This window comes from Nicotiana tomentosiformis, chromosome 8 (genome assembly GCF_000390325.3).
Source record: "Nicotiana tomentosiformis chromosome 8, ASM39032v3, whole genome shotgun sequence".
Taxonomy (NCBI): Eukaryota; Viridiplantae; Streptophyta; class Magnoliopsida; order Solanales; family Solanaceae; genus Nicotiana; species Nicotiana tomentosiformis.
The window spans coordinates 108,709,540-108,727,756 of NC_090819.1; the positions used below are offsets into that span (position 1 = coordinate 108,709,540).

General features: G+C 41.2%; 2 protein-coding genes across 3 annotated transcripts; both read left to right on the plus strand.

Moving 5' to 3' along the window:
* Window positions 1-4,396: 4,396 nt before the first annotated feature.
* LOC104116987 (uncharacterized) lies at window positions 4,397-14,749 on the plus strand. Of its 2 annotated transcripts, XM_070182632.1 has the most exons (5): window positions 4,401-4,597; window positions 9,798-9,915; window positions 10,082-10,178; window positions 13,159-13,245; window positions 14,387-14,749. In XM_070182632.1, the coding sequence occupies exons 1-5, from the start codon at window positions 4,537-4,539 to the stop codon at window positions 14,528-14,530; spliced, it is 507 nt and encodes a 168-aa protein (XP_070038733.1). In that variant the 5' UTR covers window positions 4,401-4,536; the 3' UTR covers window positions 14,531-14,749. The 2 variants fall into 2 exon arrangements, with proteins under 2 accessions (XP_070038734.1, XP_070038733.1); XM_070182633.1 differs by lacking the exon at window positions 13,159-13,245 and having other exon boundaries at window positions 4,397-4,597.
* A 903-nt stretch (window positions 14,750-15,652) lies between these two features.
* On the plus strand, window positions 15,653-17,534 carry LOC104116986 (glucan endo-1,3-beta-glucosidase 12-like). Its single transcript, XM_009627954.4, has 2 exons — window positions 15,653-17,067; window positions 17,356-17,534. Exons 1-2 carry the CDS (start codon window positions 15,708-15,710, stop codon window positions 17,385-17,387), a joined length of 1,392 nt encoding a protein of 463 aa, XP_009626249.1. The 5' UTR covers window positions 15,653-15,707; the 3' UTR covers window positions 17,388-17,534.
* Window positions 17,535-18,217: the final 683 nt, after the last annotated feature.

Below are 18,217 nucleotides of genomic sequence, written 5' to 3' on the forward strand. Positions count from 1 at the left end.
AGTTTGGGGGAGTTGATAAGTGGGAATTTTGATTACTTATTAACATATTTTTGCTTTTGTTTCAGTCCGAAAGTATTGTTTTATGTTCCCGAAACTAATGAAAGTGTGCAAATTGCAGGAGTGTTGTAAGTTTGGTCTCCCATGATGAAATCCGACTAAAAAAGGAGTGTTCCGAATCACAAGGCAATAAAAAGACACAAAACTAAAGAAGTGCGGTCCGCAGAAGAAAGTGCGGATCGCAGAATTCCATCTGCAGTCGTAGATCAAGTGAAAGAGCCCAGTAGGAATATGGCAAATATGTACGGATCGCACATGAATTATGCAGCCGCAGAACAAGGTCTGCATTGACAAATGATTCAAAATTCAGAGAGTGTGAAAAAGACTAAACCCTGAAGCCTTGCTGAAATGTGGACCACATAATAATTGTGCGGCAGCAGAAGATGCTTCGCAACTGCAATCCACAATTATGCGGCTGTAGAATCCAAGATCTTGCCAACTGAAGAAATCTGCGAACCGCACATGGAATTGTGCGGCCGCAAAACCTCCCGATGGGTATTTTTGTCAGCGAATTTTGAGCCATTATAAATAGACGAGTTTCACATTTTTAGGTCAAGTTTCAAAGTTTGAGCTGCTGTAGCTGTTACATTTTGCCATTTTTAGGAAGTTTGTGACTATTTTAGTGTTTAAACATTATATTTTATCATTTTAATCTTAAATTATGAGTTTAATTAGCATTTCTTCTTTATTTTTTTCAATTCTCACTATGAGTAGCTAGATTCTTACTAGGGTTGTGACCCAACCTTAATGTGTAAACCTTATAGGTATTTAATTTAATGCTTGTTTATGATTGTGTGTTGATTATTTAGCTTAGTTTATGCTTCAATTTTAGAATTAATGGTTGCAAACATTGATTCATGCCTTTTTGACTTAGTCTCTACTTGAGAAAGATGGACATAGACTGGGATAACTTGGCTAATAAGGAATTGGGCTAATTGAGGGTTTGATTAGCCTAGTTAAAGGGTTCAAACTAGAAATAGTGAGAACCCGACTTGAGCTCATATCAACTATTTTGTTTGATACCCATTTGGACTTGAGAAGTCAAATTGGGCAAAATCACTTTTTGACCGAGAGGTATTGAGTGAGTAATGTAGAGTTGAGAGCTATAATATACCCCAATTAACAAAACAAGTATTAACATATTTATCCCATTAGGCGAACACCTAGGTTATGGTCACATCCCTAGGATTTTTAACTATTTGGAAAAACACCAAAAATAATCATTCGCTTCTAGTTTCTTTTCTTAGCTTATAGTTGCTAGAGTAAAATTAGAATTAGAAATTAAAGCCTTTTGTGGGAGTGCAATTTAGTTATTCCATTCGCTTTCGTCAAGTGTATACTCCTAACACCCATAGTAACTCCCTGTGGAAATCGACCTCGACTTTTGTTGGGTAGTATTCTTCCAACAACCATTTCTACTCACTATTGAGTGCGGATTGGACGTGGATCAGCACTGATGGATAAGAAACTCCGGTATTCTGGTGGATTCAGTGGCGCCTCGCCTGAGGCAGAGGTCAGTTCATGAGGGGCCAATCTAGAGGGCCCATGCATTCAGCACCACCACCTGCTCGCAGTGCTCCAACACGACTTACTTCAATGCTATTCCAGAGAGTACTTACCGTGTGCCAGCTATTCAGGGTTCCTCCAGTAGGTATTCAGGCCATTAGGGTCAAACTTCGGGTCAACAGTTCATCACTCCGAGAGGTTGAGTGCATGTGAAGAGGTTCTATCCCAGACTTCGGGTCAACAGTTCATCACTCCGAGGGGTTGAGTGCATGTGAAGAGGTTTTTTCCCAAACTTCGGGGCAAGGCAGTGCAACAGGACTATCAGCCTATGATTACTGCACCAGCTACCGCACCTCCTGTCTGATCGGACACATGTGGAGGGCAATTGGGTAGAGGTTGCCCTAGAGGTGGAGGCTAGTCAGTGGCGCTCCGGCTAGATTCTATGCTTTCCTAGCCAAGCCAGAGGCAGTCTCCTCTGGTGCAATGATCACAAGTACTATTTTTGTTTGTCGTAGGGACGCATTTTAAAGCCGTGCGAGCCTAGAACCAGAGAGGACAATATCACTAGTGGGTTGGACTGTTACAGATGGTATCAGAGCTCTAGGTTCACAAAGGTCTCACGAGTCATGAGTAGACCTAGTAGAATCTTGTGGATCAGTGCGGGGATGTATGTACCTATCTTCGAGAGGCTATATGGTGTTAGAAAACCTCTCTTTCGTCATCTCATATCGTGCAATTAATGTTGTGCTAATTATCCTTCTCTTATTCCCTCACAGATGGTGATAACACGCGCTACAGCTGTACCCGGTGGCAGAGGGGCTGCTCCCCCAGTTATAAGAGGCAGAGGCCGAAGGAGGGACACAAATTTTGGGAGAGGACGAGGACGAGGACGTCATAGAGTTGCTGCAGTAGTACCACCAGTGGATTCAGTAAAAGATCCTGTTATTGAGGAGTAGGATGAGGTACCTAATACTGAGCCGGCCTAAGCGCATTTTATGACCGCATCGGGCTTCCAGGAGGTCATATGATGCGGTTCATGGATTATATGACTCAGGCCGGGCTATTTCAGGTAAATCCAGTCACATTTCAGGCGGGAGGGAGAGCACATAACCCTACTGCTCATGCTCCAGGGAATGTTGCTGCCATTTATCAGACCCCAAGGGAACTACCTGCGAGCGGTGTCTAGCCAGTTGCAGCGGTTATGCCAGAGCCCAGACCAGTCGAGGCCGTTGAGCAGCAGAAGTGGCTAGACAGATGAACTAGGTTTTGTCCTCCTGTCTTTAGGTGTGAGCGGGCAGAGGACCCACATGATTTCATTGATCGGTTTCGGGAGAGGCTACGTAACATGGGAATATTGAAGTCCAACGGGGTGGAATTTACCACATTTCGTCTTGAGGGTAAGGCCCGCAGATAGTGGCGGGCTTACCTCCATAGCAGGCCAACACGTTCACCTCCCTTGACTTGGGATCAGTTTACGTATCTATTCTTGGAGAAGTACATACCACCTTCAGAGAGAGAGAGAGAGAGAGGAGCTTCGGGGGTCAGTTCGAGCGGCTCCGTCAATGCCTGTGACCGTCTACGAGGCGAGATTCACTAACTTGTCTCACCATGTAGCTATTATACTCCCCACGGATGTAGAGAGGGTGCAGAGGTTTATTGCAGGTCTGCACCTCGAGATTCAGGTTTCTATTGCCCGTGAGGCAGAGATATGGACTTTCTTTCATCAGGTTGTGGATATAGCTCGGAGGATAGAGAGTATTCACAAACGCATCAGAGAGTTTGCGCTGAGAGATAAACGGCCCCGACATTCTGGTGGATTCAGTGGCGCCTCGCCTAGGGGCAGAGGTCAGTTCATGAGGAGCCAGTCTAGCAGGCCCATGCATTCAGCACCACCGCCTGCTCGGAGTGCTCCAACACGACCCTACTTCAGTGCTATTCCAGAGAGTACTTACCGTCCGCCTGCTATTCACGGTTCCTCCAGTGGGTATTCAGGCCATCAATGTTAGACTTTGGGTTAGCAGTTCACCACTCTGAGGTGGGGAGTTGGGTCATGTGAAGAGATTTTATCCCAGACTTCGTGGCAAGGCATATGATTACAGCACCAGCTACCGCACCGCCTGCCCGACCGGCCAGAGGCGGAGGGCGGGTAGGTAGGGGTTGCCCTAGAGGTGGAGGCCAGTCAGGTGGCGCTCCAACTAGATTCTATGCTTTCTCAGCTAGGCGAGAGGCATTCGCCTCCGATGTAGTGATTAGAGGGATGCGTTTTAAAGCCGTGCGAGCCTAGGTCCAGAGCGGACAATATCACTAGTGGGCTTACAATTAGTCTTGAAGTTTGGGTGAATTGATTAATATTTAAATACATCATAAATTGTGGATCTGATGATGCATTTTACCCCTAGGTAGAAATCACACCATGTAGCTACTTTTACAAATGTCGTTTAGGCTTTATCCAGAATTTAAAAACTATTTAATATCTAGCTGTATTTAAAAAGCTGTCAAATATTGATGCTTCTCTTACACTTCCTCAAACTTTAAGATAACATTTCATGACATTCAATTTTTTAATAGCAAAGTATAGTTTTTCGATTTAAAACTTCAGAAATACATCATAAACTTCGGGACGTTTGTATCCTTACGATCAAGTTTTTCAATTGAAAACATTGTGTCCCTAAGCTATTTTTATTTCAAGTCAAACTTCAAGATTTTACTTTTTGTATATTGAAGTTTATTTACTTATTTATTTTTTCATTCAAACTTCAAGATACAAATATCTTGGACTATAATCGCCCCTAATTTTATTTCATTGTTACTGACGCATATATCCATGGGGCGTCCGTGGTTAACCATGTTAGCCAGCATCGTTCTCATCGAAGGAAAAACAATAATATCACCTCACTCTCTCTACTTTTCCTTTTTACTTATCGGCCGTCGCTTCTTCACTTCTTTGTTTGGTAACTCTCATATACTTACAGGATGACAACTCTTTCGAATTCGCTGCTTATATCCAAAAGCCCTTCTCTCCCTTTATCATCTGGTAATTATTTTCCACTCCTTTCTTTTTGAAACCGATCTATTTGTCTTCATTACTTTTAATTTGGTCCCCATTATAGCACCTACTGAGCTTCTTTTATCCATCAATCGACCTCCGTATGTACTACATGTAAGATAATTAGGAATATCTTTACTTTTTTTATACATTTCTGTTCTTCTTATCTTCCGTACGTATCAATTAGCGCTGAAAGAAATGTTGCAGCACATTGTGGAGTTTTGATAAAGGGCAATTATATCTATCTGATTCTTCTTCTTCCACATGTTGGGAAAGTTTAAAAGCATAAAGTTATGAGTAGGTACGTTTTTCATTGTTCATGGATTGTCTTTGGATTTTCATGGAACATGCACTGAAATTGGTAAGGTAAAATTCGTTAAATGGACACGAACTAGTTAATTTATGAAAAGGAGAACAGATGCGGAACTTATGGTTTTGAGATTCTAATTCTTTTAGGTTACTAAATTAATAATTTATACATATTCAATGGAATTTTTAGGAAAAGTACATTATTTGAACCAAAGCTACTGGTTCAGCCGAACCCATAAGCGACATGTTGGCTCCGCCCCTGAAGGGGAATCCAACCTCTAGCATCTTTATCATGTTCTCTGTATTCAAGTTGAGTTATTACATAGTGTTGTTTTGATATAAGTTCTCCTTTCTATTACAGTTAGAAGTTTCTAAAGCAATTTTCAATTTTTAACCTTCGATGACACTAGTGGATCCTCCTATTAATAAAGCCTTAGCTGACTTTTTCTACATTTTTTTGTTTTTTCTTATGGAAGTTAATATTCTTTACCAAGCAATATCATTGGTTGAATGGGATTCTGATTTGAATGAGCATGCATGATAAATGATGTTTTACACTAAACGCAATATAGCAGCCGGTAGCCAATTAAGTATAGAAGAGCTCATCATTTTTTTTGATAAGGTAAATTGTATTAATCAAAAGGGAGAGAACTCCTGTATACACGAAGTATACCAAAAACGTAGAGAATTTACATCAGAACATGATTCTCTACAAAAGACGTCCAATCTTCTATACAAGTAGGGGCTAAATGAGTGCACCAAAAAGCGATCAAAGATAAAAGACTATTCTTAAGATGTGAAAAAGGAGACTCAATCTCCTCAAAAGCTCTCCTATTTCTCTCCCCCCATACTATCCATATGAGAGCTAACGGGGCAAACTTCCACGCCTTTTGCTTTCTTCTTCTACGGAAACCGGCCCAGCTATATAACATTTCCTTTACAGTGCTTGGCATCACCCATTGAACACCAAAAAGATTCAGGATTGCCCTCCACAAAGCAGAGGACTCAGGGCAATGCAACAAAAGGTGATCAACTTCTTCCCCTGAGCTTTTACACATGTAGCACCAACTAACAAGTGTAATTCCTCTCTTTCGGAGATTTTAAGCAGTCAAGATCACTCCCCTCGCCGCTAGCCATGCAAAAAAGCACACCTTCGTGGGCGCCCTAGGAATCCAGATCGAGGAGTATGGAAAAGTGGTCTCCTCTCTCACCAACATACTCTGGTAAAAGGACTTTACGGTGAACAAACCATCGCCACGCAAGCCCCATCTCCAAGAGTCGCAGGATGGCTGGGGCCTGTCTTGTCCATATAGCAGTGCCAACAAATCTTGGAGCTCCGCAATCTCCCAATCTTACATGTTCCTTCTGAATGAGAGGTCACATACTACCCCCTTCATGCTCCTTACAAATCTGTTGAACCATCAGTTCCTTCTGGTTTGAAATTCTGAAGACGTGGGGAAGGAGACCCTCAGAGTATCCTATCCACACCACCTATGATTCCAAAAGCTGATTCTCCTTCCATCTCCCACCCTGTAAGTGATGTTGCCACTGAATGCTTCCCAATTCTTCATGATGCTCCTCCACGTGCCACACCCGAAAGGTGTTGTGATTGCCTTAGTCCTCCAACCCCCTCCCGTGGAATCGTACTTTTCTACTATGACCTCCCTCCATAGAGCATGCTCTTCTACCCCGAATCTCCACAACCACTTTCCCATTAAAGCTCTGTTAAATACCTTAAGATCTTTCACTCCAAGTCCACCCTACTTCTTTGGGGAAGTGACTGTCTGCCAATTCACTAGATGAAACTTTCTAGTTTCATCCGCCGCATCCCAAAGAAAGTTCCTTTGAAGTCGCTCTAGTTTTTCTGTGATGCTCACCGGTACTTGCAACAGGGATAAGTAATAGGTGGGCATACTCGATAAAGTACTTTTGATAAGCACTTCCTTACCTCCTTTTGACAAATACCGTTTCTGCCACCCTGCTAATCTTTTTTCAACCCGCTCGATCACTGGATTCCAAACCGTAGTATCCTTATATGAAGCGCCCAAAAGGAGGCCCAGGTAAGTAGTGGGAAGGGAGCCCACCTTGCATCTGAGAACATAAGACAAGGCATCAATATTAGTAACCTCACCTACCGGGAAAATCTCACACTTGCCGATGTTGATTTTGAGTCCTGATACTAACTGAAACCACTGCAGGACCTGCTTCAGGTAGGTCAACTGATCCATATCGGCATCACAGAAAACCAATGTGTCATCCGCAAAAAGCAAATGTGAGACTCTTCGGGCACTGAGCACCCCAATCGGAGTTGAGAATCCTCTCAAGAAGCCTCCGCCCGCCGCACGATCCATCATTTTGCTCAGAGCATCCATCACTAGAATGAATAACATGGGGATAGGGGGTCACCTTGCCTGAGACCCCTGGAGCTGCCAAAGAAACCACACGGGCTACCATTAACCAGGATAGAGAATTTGACTGAGGAAATGCAGAACTTGATCCATCCCCTCCATCTTTCCCCAAACCCCATCCGCATCATAGTGAAGTCCAGGAACTCCCCATTGACATGGTCGAAAGCCTTCTCAAGGTCCAACTTGCATAGTAAGCCGGGTTCTCTATTTTTCCTTATGGAGTCTACGAGTTCATTTGCCACCAAAGCAGCATTCGGGATCTGCCTACCTTCCACAAACGCATTCTGGGAGGACGATACAGTCATGTCAAGAACCTTCTTAAGTCTGTTGGAAATCACTTTAGAAATAATCTTGTAAATGCTTCCCACGAGACTAATAGGCCTGTAGTCTCTGATACAAGATGCACCTTCTTTTTTAGGCACAATAGTAATAAAGGAAGCATTGATACTTCTCTCGAAAACACCATTCACATGGAAGTATTCAATGGCTTCCATCAACTCCCCCTTGATGGTGTCCCAAAAGAGCTGAAAGAAAGCCAAGGAGAAACCATCAGGCCCGGGGGCCTTATCACCAGCACAACTCGACACAGCCTCGTGCACCTCCTCCTCCTCGAAAACCCTTTCTAGCCACTCGCTGTCTCCCTCCCCTATATGGTTGAACTCTATTCCCCCAAAGTCGGCCTCCAATTAACTTCCTCTTTATATAAGTTCTCATAAAACCCTGCTATCGCCCCTTTTACCCCCTCCTCTCCCTCAATCCTCACCTCATCCACAACTAAGGACTCTATGAAGTTTCTCCTTCGATTTGCGACCGCCACCCTATGGAAAAACTTGGTATTCGAATCCCCCTCCTTTAACCAGAGCGCCCTCGATTTTTGCCGCCAACTAGTCTCCTGACCTATTGCTAACTCGACTATTTCCCTCTTAACCTCCCCCAATCTCTCTTTCTCATATTCATCTAACTCCCCCGCCCCTTCCTCTCTTTCTAAATCCCCCAATTCATGCATAAACTCCCTCATTTTAACCTCTACCCTCCCAAAAACTTCCTTATTCCGCCTAATAATATCTCCCTTGAGCAATTTGAGTTTCTTCGAAAGACGGTATGAAGGTGTCCCTGATACCCCGTAGCTTGTCCACCATTCTTTCACCTTGTCACCGAATCCTGGCACTTTCAACCACATGTTTTCGAATCGGAAGGGACCACGCACTCCCCTCCCTCTGCATCCATCTAGCAAAATAGGCAAATGATCTGAAGTCAACCTAGGTAAAGGAATCTGCAGCACATTCGGCACCAACTCATCCCATGAGGGAGATGTCAGGAATCTATCAAGTCTAGACCTTGAGTTGGAATCCTCCGCCCTGGCCCAAGTAAACCTTTCCCCTGACAGAGGAAGGTCAATGAGAAAGTGATCATTGATGAAGTCAGAAAACTCCTCCATGGCCCTCGAAATCACACTACACCCTAATCTCTCCTCCGGGAATCTAATAGTGTTAAAGTCTCCCCCTAGAACCCATGGAATGTCCCATTCCCCCATAATATTGGCCAGTTCTTCCCAGAAAGACACCTTGGACCCTTCCCCTACCTGCCCGTACACTCCCCCAAATCCCCACTCCACCCCACTCACTCTATCTTTGACGAGAGCTGCCAAAGAAAAAACTCCCTTCCTAATCTCCTTTACCTCCAAGCTTCTATCATCCCACATAAGTAGAATGCCCCCGGCATTTCCCGCTGCTGGGACCCAGTCATATTTCACCCAACTACCTCCCCAGACACTTCTCACGATCGCATCCGACAAAACTTCCATTTTGGTCTCCTGAAACCAAACTAGGTTGGCACTCCACTCCCTAACTCGCACTTTGATGATGGCCCTTTTGTTTGGGTCATTCATCCCCCTCACATTCCATGAAAGGATCTTAACTTCCATAAGCGACAATAGCCCCCATTTCCCCACCCCCCTAGCCGAGGTCCCTTTCTCTCTGTCACACACTCGCCCCCTTCTTTGATACACCACTACATCCCCTAAGTTATTTTGCTTAACACCTTTACCTAACTCCCTCCATGCACCATCGTAAAGAGATTGTTGCTCAATCTCCCTCAACAGTTCTAACACCCTATCTTCCTTCCCTTCAACAGAAACACCTAGAAACTTCTCAAAGTTTAATAGTTTGGGAAGAGCTCATCATAAACGATTGGAATAAGGGATCATGACATTTGAAGTTCATTTTATGCATTTTCAACTGTTTCAGCATAGAAGTAGAACCGTGAAGGAAAGTTTTTTGTTTCAAATATACCGTCTGCTTATTTATCAGTCGTTTTCATGAGCAGCATGAAGGTAACAATTTTTCTCTCAAATATGATTGGTTAATGAATGCATGAGAAGATCATTTATTGCTTTAATGGTTTCCTCTCTACTTCCCTAACCTAACACCTGGTTATGATATACAAACCTATTAACTTTATTGATGTGTTAGGCTCTCCTTTGAAATCAATTGACCAAAGTGGCTGTTCCACCAAGCTGTTCTTCAGTGCTAGGCGTGGAGCAAAACCATCCTCATCTGGAAGATCATTGTCTATTCAAGCGAGATATAGGTATTTATTCATCACGTGCTCTAGTTTTATGCAAGATATGAACTGAAATTATTGGTGCTTCTCTTTAGGTGTTAACTCGGATTTTTGTCAATTCGTTTATGTGAGTTTTACTTACCGCTGATTGGACAAAATATTTCATTGTATAATTATTCTTGTTAAATGGCAGTGATGGTGGAAGGCCAAGCAATGGTGGCTTCTTTATTGGTGGCTTTGTTTTGGGAGGATTAATTGTTGGCACACTTGGTTGTGTCTATGCACCTCAGGTAATCATGCTCAGCTAAAATTAGCTAATTCCTTTTGTAGATTGTTGTTGGCCGTGTAACGGTGTCACAACCCAACATGGAAGCCGTGACTGTTGCTATGTGAGGCTAAGCCCACCTAGCAAGCCTACCCTTTGCCTTGTCGGAAATTCAATAGAGTGTCCTCTGTACCAGACCATCCAGATTAGCAAGCCTTTCATCAACCCATCATTCCAATCACACACAATATAGTTCCACTCATTTGCTGAAGTAAAGTAATTTCATTGAAGTGGGAGAATCTCCCGTTTATGAGAAGTATACCAAAGAGTAGAGAACACAACTCAAAATATGGTTCTCTACAAATTGAACCCAATCTTCTATACAAACAGGAGCCTTATTGGTGCAACAAGAAAAAAAAATCTAAAGCAAAGCGTTATTCCTTGAGTGTACAACAACAACAACAACAACAACCCAGTGTAATCCCACAAGTGGGGTCTGGGGAGTATAGTGAGTACGCAGACCTTACCCCTACCCCGAGGGAGTAGAGCGTTATTCCTTGAGTGTACAAATTAAAAATCAGTTTCTACTCCATCAAGACGCTCTCCTAGTCCTGTTCTTCCAGAGGATCCACATCAGTGCAAGTGGAGGGACATCCTAATGCCTTGCATCTTCTCTTCTGTCTCTCATAGGTCCAATTGTGTAACATGTCCTTCACTGTTTGGCATCTTCCCTAGTTCACTGAACTACTTCAGTACTTATCACCGCAACCATGTTTCCACCTTGTAGTGTAACAGAGGTGGTCCATATCTTCACCCGAGAATTTACTCGTGAAATACCACTGACGTATGTAACCCATGCTTTCTTAGGTTCTCGACTGTCAGGATCGCTCCCCTCACAGTAAACACACCTTTCTTGGTGCTCTAAGTATCCACACTGATACATGCGAGAAGACTGATTCCTGTCTTACTAACGGCTTATGGTAATATGACTTGACAGTGAACATCCAATCTCTCCTCGCCCTCCACCAATCCATCTCCATGAGTCCTGGCGAGTTTTGTTAAAAGCCATCGCTTAAATTGATGAAGCGATGCGAAGTGAATTGCTTCACGGGTGAAGGCATGCGCTCCAGAGAAGTGTGCGCTTCAAAACAATGGCGCAAAATGATCTACAAGAAAAGTGACAGTTCTTTGAGGGTGTTTTTCGTATGACAGTAGTAGATTTTCAGGAAAATGATCCGAGGAAGTCATTTTGTGTCCAAGGAAAATATTGTCCATCAACCAGGTGAAAATGACTTCCCTCACTTATCGATGGAGGTCATTTTCCTTACAACTATCTTGAATTCTAACTTTAAATTATTTGCTCAAACTAACACGTTGACATTGTAATAAATCTTTATTATTCAAAATTTTCATCAAAACATTATTCAGTTTGCTAATATTATTATTAATCATTAATATGTATCTTTTCAAAATTATTATCAACTCACCAACCAAACACCGGAAAGCATTTTCTAGAAAAATATTCTCCATGTAAAACATTATTCATGAAAGCATTTTCCATGAAAAGTGAATTCATCGTACCAAACATACTTAAATCTCAACTTTGAGGAGTTGAATTAATATTGACATTACTATATGATGAAGATAATACTAAATAAATAAAAGAGTGTATCATTTCTAACAACTTAAATGGTCACATATTTCAACATGGTATCAGAGCAAGCAGAGATACCTAGAGATACATGGGTTTGAGTCGCAGCATCACCTATCATAAAAAAGAATGCCATGTTCTTGGCCCATAATAAAGAATCGGTCCAACACCAACACATGAAAGGGCATGTTGAAGCAGAGGTAAACCTATGCTATACAGAGAGGGGTCATTGGCACCCGTAGTTCGGCAATAATTCCATGTTTACATGTATATATGTTTAGAAACAAAACAGATTTTGGTTGAATCCAAAAGTGCATCCGCGACCTTCAAATATAGATCCACCTCTGTGTTGAAGACATAATTAAGTAAAATAAAAAGTGTGCGCTCTTTGACAAATTCGGTTTTAGATGAGATGGTCACATAATGTTAACATTGTATATTGGATGCTGATAGTTGTTATTTTAATTGCAATTTGATTGTTGTAGTATTAAATTCATGTATGTTTGGGCATTTGAAATTTTTCTATAAATTGTGCTCGTCACTCCAAAGAAGTGTGCACTTCACTTCTCGCTCTTTGCTTCAAACGACATGGACCTTGTCACTTTTTGGCACTTCTCTCTTTTAAATGCACTTGTCCTGGCTAGTTTGTCATATCTTGTGTTTGTAAAGCAGTTCCATTATGGAATTTGATTATCTCAAAGTCTTGCACGTTCCTCCTAAGCCTCAGGTCCCATGGATCTCCTCCTTGCATACCTCGGCTCTCCAACAGTCATCTCTCACTGGCTCGATATCCTGTAAATGTAAAGGAATGTAATCCTCAATTGGTTCCTTTGGCTCCACCCGTGACTCTAGAAGCTAATTCCATTCCCAACCCTGAATATAATGTTGCATCTGAAGCCCAACCAAGATTCCCTAATTAAAGCTTGGGTCTTCATCCCAAGGGTTAGAAAGTGAAAGAAATTGGGTTTCAGATAGTGGAGACCTCTTCCCAAAAGTTCTTATCTCACCTCCTTACTCCCAACTGAGTTTCTAAGATTTTTCTTTCCTTTGTATTGAAGAGAATACGTTGGCTCTCTTGGCATTCCCCTTCCTTAGTTCTCCCAAGTTAAGAATGAGAAAGCACCAGAATGGTGTTTGCGACTTTGCTGATTTTTTTCTCTCTCTTCTTATTGTTTATTACATATTGGATAAATGACCAAACTACCCTTTTAATTTTGAGGTATTACAATCGTCACCGCCTTAGTTTTCTATGCTCTAAGCATTACAATTACATCCAGTCTATCACTAGTTGATTGTCTTTTTCAGTTATTCTCTTTTGTAAATGCGCCAATTATCTCTAATTTTGTTTTTACAGATCAGTAAGGCAATATCTGGAACAGATAAGGAGGACATCCTGAAAAAATTGCCCAAGTTTATATATGATGAAGAAAAGGAATTGGAGGTAGGTTGATTTTCCACATATCTTGCATTAGGAAGCAGGAAACGTGTATCATGAATTAAGAAGATGAATAATTTAAATGAAATATTAAATGAACTTGCATGTGGAATAAAGTATTAAATGATCCCCTCTTTAAAAAAGACGATTACTCACATGGTCCATTGAAATTACAGGAATATGTTGGGGAGGCCAATATCAATAAATGGGCTTCGTTAGATATCACATGGACAAAAATTGGAATTAGTTGATAACTGAGGGACCGAGAGTGCAATCATTTCTAGTTAAAATTTTGGGAGAATTTGAAATCAAATAATCCAAATAGAAGCAGATTATGTGACCATGGTATTGTACTTGGACAAAAAGTTGATAGCTTAACAAGTCGGTAATAGATAGTATGTAGTTATGAACTAGCAATCAGAAAAAAATGTAAATATGTGCCAATTATATTTGCGATGCGAAGGGGAAATGCCAGAAAAGATATTCTGAGCCCTGAGGGAAGCGCACACAGGCACACATAACTAGGATTCGAAGCTACCAATGTGGGGTGTTCTACAGTTTTAGAACTAAACTTTCTTAGTTCTACTTCATTCTGATACTGGACAAAACCCTCATAACAAGTTTTTAAATAACTAGCACGGCTGCTATCCTTTGTCTCTCAGTGAACCCATTTAGGTGTTCTCTAAACAAGTTAACAAGCAGCATCCAAAAGTTTCTTCACTTTATTTGGTTCGGGGTTTCTCTTTCTTTCTTTTATTTTTAATGACATAAGAAGACAATGACTTGCTCCACCAAAACTATGTCACCACCACCAACAATAACGACCCCGTGTATTCCCACAAGTGGGGTCTGGGGAGGGTAAGATGTACGCAGCCTTACCCCTACCCTGGACGGGTGGACGGACAGAGAGACTGTTTCCGATAGATCCTTAGCTAAAGAAAAGATGAACCAAAACTATGTCACCATTATCTGAATAAAACTCTGCATAGTCCATTAGTTTTCTAAAGGGCTAAAGCTTGCTCCTCTCTGGAATCAATACTGTGTTGCAATTTCATGGACTGGAACTGTGGACTTCTAAATACCTCGCAAGCTGATGACAGTATTTTTTTTTCTTTTCCAAGTTGTGATGTGTATGTTCTCCCTGCAGAAACAACGCAAGATACTTGCAAAGAAGATTGAACAGATTAATTCTTCTATTGATGGCATTTCTGCTCAGTTGAGGTCAGAAGACACTGAAGACACTGAAGATGGAGCTACTGTGAACCCAGACGATGTTGAAGCCCTAGTGTAAGAATCCTGGCTTGGACAAGTGAAGTTATCAACTCTTCAGTTCAGATGATACAGCGTGTTCGGAAATATTCCTTGTTGTAGTTTTAGTATAGTTGGTCTTCGATATGAGATGATTTCTACAAATGAGGAATAAAATTACAATCTCTGTTTTTTTAATGAATGTGGTGCAAGCTTCAAATGCTAATTTACATGCTTATAATCCTTTTTATCACACTTCCCATACCTCTCTTCTGCCTCTATTTACATTTGGTTGACTGTACATTGGTATAATATCTTCTGCAGTTATGTTGTGTCTCCCTTCTCTTCAGGTGCGGGCTTTTGTAACTACCTTTGTGATTGGTAGCATAGAAATTCATTGAAGTCAAATTTCTCTATTTTTCTTTTTCCAACTCTCTTACGTTCCGAAATCTTTGAGGGTATTACGATGTTGTTCAATTGTTCTCAAGGCTGCGACATTGCTGCCTTTCTCAACTACGGTTCATCAGGCATTGTGTTCTTTCTATTTCCGTTGTAAAGCTCATTGCTAGTATATTATTATGCTAAGAGACTTAATGTAGACATGCATATGTTTGAGTTCTGGTATTCAAGTGGAGAAGGAGAAGGGTAGATGGGTCGATCCATTATCCCCGAATTGAAAGGCTACGGTTAGTCCTAAGGGTTGGCTTGGGACGAATTTCTTGGTCATCAAACAGAAAAGGGGAGTTAATGTAAACATGTAGCGTGATGTAGTGGGTAAATGTATCAAAGGCAGTCCATTGAAATTGCTTGTTACCTCTAACTAGTTGAGATTCACAAGCTACTGACTGAAGTACAACAAATTGAAATGAGTCGAGGAGCTGGGACCTGCCTTCTTACTCCAACTAGCTGGATGCAGAACGCACGGGTTTCAATCTTACATCGACTTTACGCAGCGCCTTTTTGACATTTTTGTCTTGGCAATTGCAAGTGCAAGTTTTCAAATCCATCCAGCTTAGCTCTTTGGGTACTCATAATTGTGTAAGCACCTTTGGACACAAACTGACCCACCCAAATAGTCCACAACTTTGACCAATTGCCATAGTTCACATGACACAGTAATAGTTAATCATGTAAATTTTGTAAGATTTTCCCATACCAGTGGACACATAACATATACTGCACACCCCATCAGGGAAATTAACCTCTCTCTAGTTGGCGAAATGTCTCTCCTTTGTAGTACTATTGTTTTCCCACTCCTCATTCTCCTCCTGCTTAGCCCTGTTAACGGCGTGGGCATAAACTATGGGACAATTGGAAGCAATTTGCCCTCACCAAAGAAAGTGGCTCAGCTACTTCAGTCCACCATCATTGACAAGGTTAAGATTTATGATACCAACCCCCAAATCCTTGAAGCCTTTTCCAACACTGGCATTGACCTCATTGTTGCTGTAGAAAACTCCCATGTTGCAAACTTAAGCGCCGTCCAATCTGCTGCTGACGAGTGGTTCGCCGCTCGTATCTTGCCCTTCATTCCTGCCACTTCCATTGTCGCCATTGCAGTTGGAAATGAGTACTTAACCACTGATAATGATGATGATAAATTAGACCATAATGCCTTAGTCCAAGCTATGCAAAATCTGCATTCAGTTTTACTAGCACGTGGGCTAGACCGAAAAATCAAAGTGTCTACGCCACATAGCATGGCTGTTCTTGCTTCTTCATTTCCACCTTCATCTTCCACATTTGCCACCACTCTCCTTCCTATTATGACTTCCATTGTCGGGTTTTTGGCAGATACCGGTGCTCCATTCATGGTTAATGCGTACCCATATTTTGCATATCGGGACAATCCCGGTATGGTCAATTTAGAGTACGCATTACTAGGAAATGCAACCGGGGTACGTGACCCTAAAGGTTACGTGTACACCAACATGTTAGATGCACAAATTGATGCAATTAGATCAGCAGTGAATGCACTCGGTTTTGGAAACCGAACAATTAAGATTATGGTGTCTGAATCTGGATGGCCGTCTAAAGGAGATAAAGGAGAAACCGCTGCAACCACTGATAATGCTAGGACTTATAATACACGATTAGTTGAACGTGCTCAGTCAAATAAAGGCACCCCAATGAGCCCAAAAAATAGCATTGATATTTTTGTCTTTGCATTATTCAACGAAAATAAGAAACAAGGAGGAACAAGTGAGAGGAATTTTGGGATTTTCAATGGTGATGGATCAAAGGTTTATGATGTGGATTTGAGTTGTCAATTCTGCAGCAGCAATACAAATGACAAAACAGGTTTTAGTTTTGGCGAAAAAGCATCGTTAAGGGGACCTTCAGTTTGGTGTGTGGCTAAACCACATGCAGATGAGAAGGTAATACAAGCAGTGTTGGATTTTTGTTGTGGACCTGGTGGTGTGGATTGTAGAGAAATTTATGAAAATGGGGATTGTTTTCAACCTGATAAAATTCATGCTCATGCTTCTTACGCGATGAACGCTTATTACCAGATGCATGGAAGGAATTACTGGAATTGTGACTTCAAAGGAACTGGCCTCGTTACCTTCAGTGATCCAAGTAAGTAAATCAAATACATTCAAACCTCTTTATAACAATTTCGTTTGTTCCAGATATTTTTTAATGTTATAAAAAATATATTTTATAACAGAACATAAAATTTGGTTACGGAAAAACTTGTTTGTTATAGTGAAGTGTTCTTTATATAAGGATAAAGACCTTACTTGGACATTAATTGCATTTTTAATGTATATATATCCGAATTGAGTTACTCATTTCGATCAATATAGGAGTATTACTCAACCCAAGACTTACTTTTTTGTTTACTTGCTTTTGTCATTTAATCAGGTTATGGAAGATGTTTCTATTCACAGCAGTGATAAAGGAATCAGAAAGGGGAAGGAGTGTGAGATCAATGTAATTCAAAGCTTTTTCAATCCTTTGTTACTCTTGGATTAGGAGTAATTATTAATGTTATATGTTTCTTTCATGAATTAGTATCCCTAATCAAAGGCTTTTTGTTACCATGTGAGAAAGTTTTTACTCTTTTGACTAGAGACCCCACCATAATTTTCTATTTTACTGCAGCAGTGGGGGTGTTGGGGCCCCTTCAAATTTGAAAAATTAACATATCAAAATCATTTGCATCAATTCAATGCCTTACAGACCAAATCAAAAGGTAGGGTACTTTTAAGATGATTTCAATTTGGTAACGGAGAATGATTAGATATATTCCTCCACTATCAAATATTATTTAAAGTTGTCATCCGTTATACTAATCGATCAAAATTGCCCCTGTCGTCTTATTATTCAACGTATTTGCCCCTCACTTGAGGGAAGGGACACATGACAGCCTTTTAAGTATTTTTGATACCCAACCCGTTATCCATATTGAATACCCAATATCCATTACCCTAAACCCGACCCATCCCAAGACTTATTTCATCTCCTTCACAAGAAAAGCTCCTTCCTCCGAATTATGAAAGTGTCCAAAAATGCTGGTCCTTAAATTTAGCACAAAATACTTCCAACGAGCAGTAGTTAACTCATTGATTTAAGCACATACAACACCACGATTCAATTCTCAAGAAACAATGTTTAAAAGAATTTCAACATAGACAATTCAAGTTCAAAGTGTTGGGATATACTATTAATCATGCGGTTTAGACATAGTATTGTATTTTTATTCTTTATGGAACAATTGTTTATT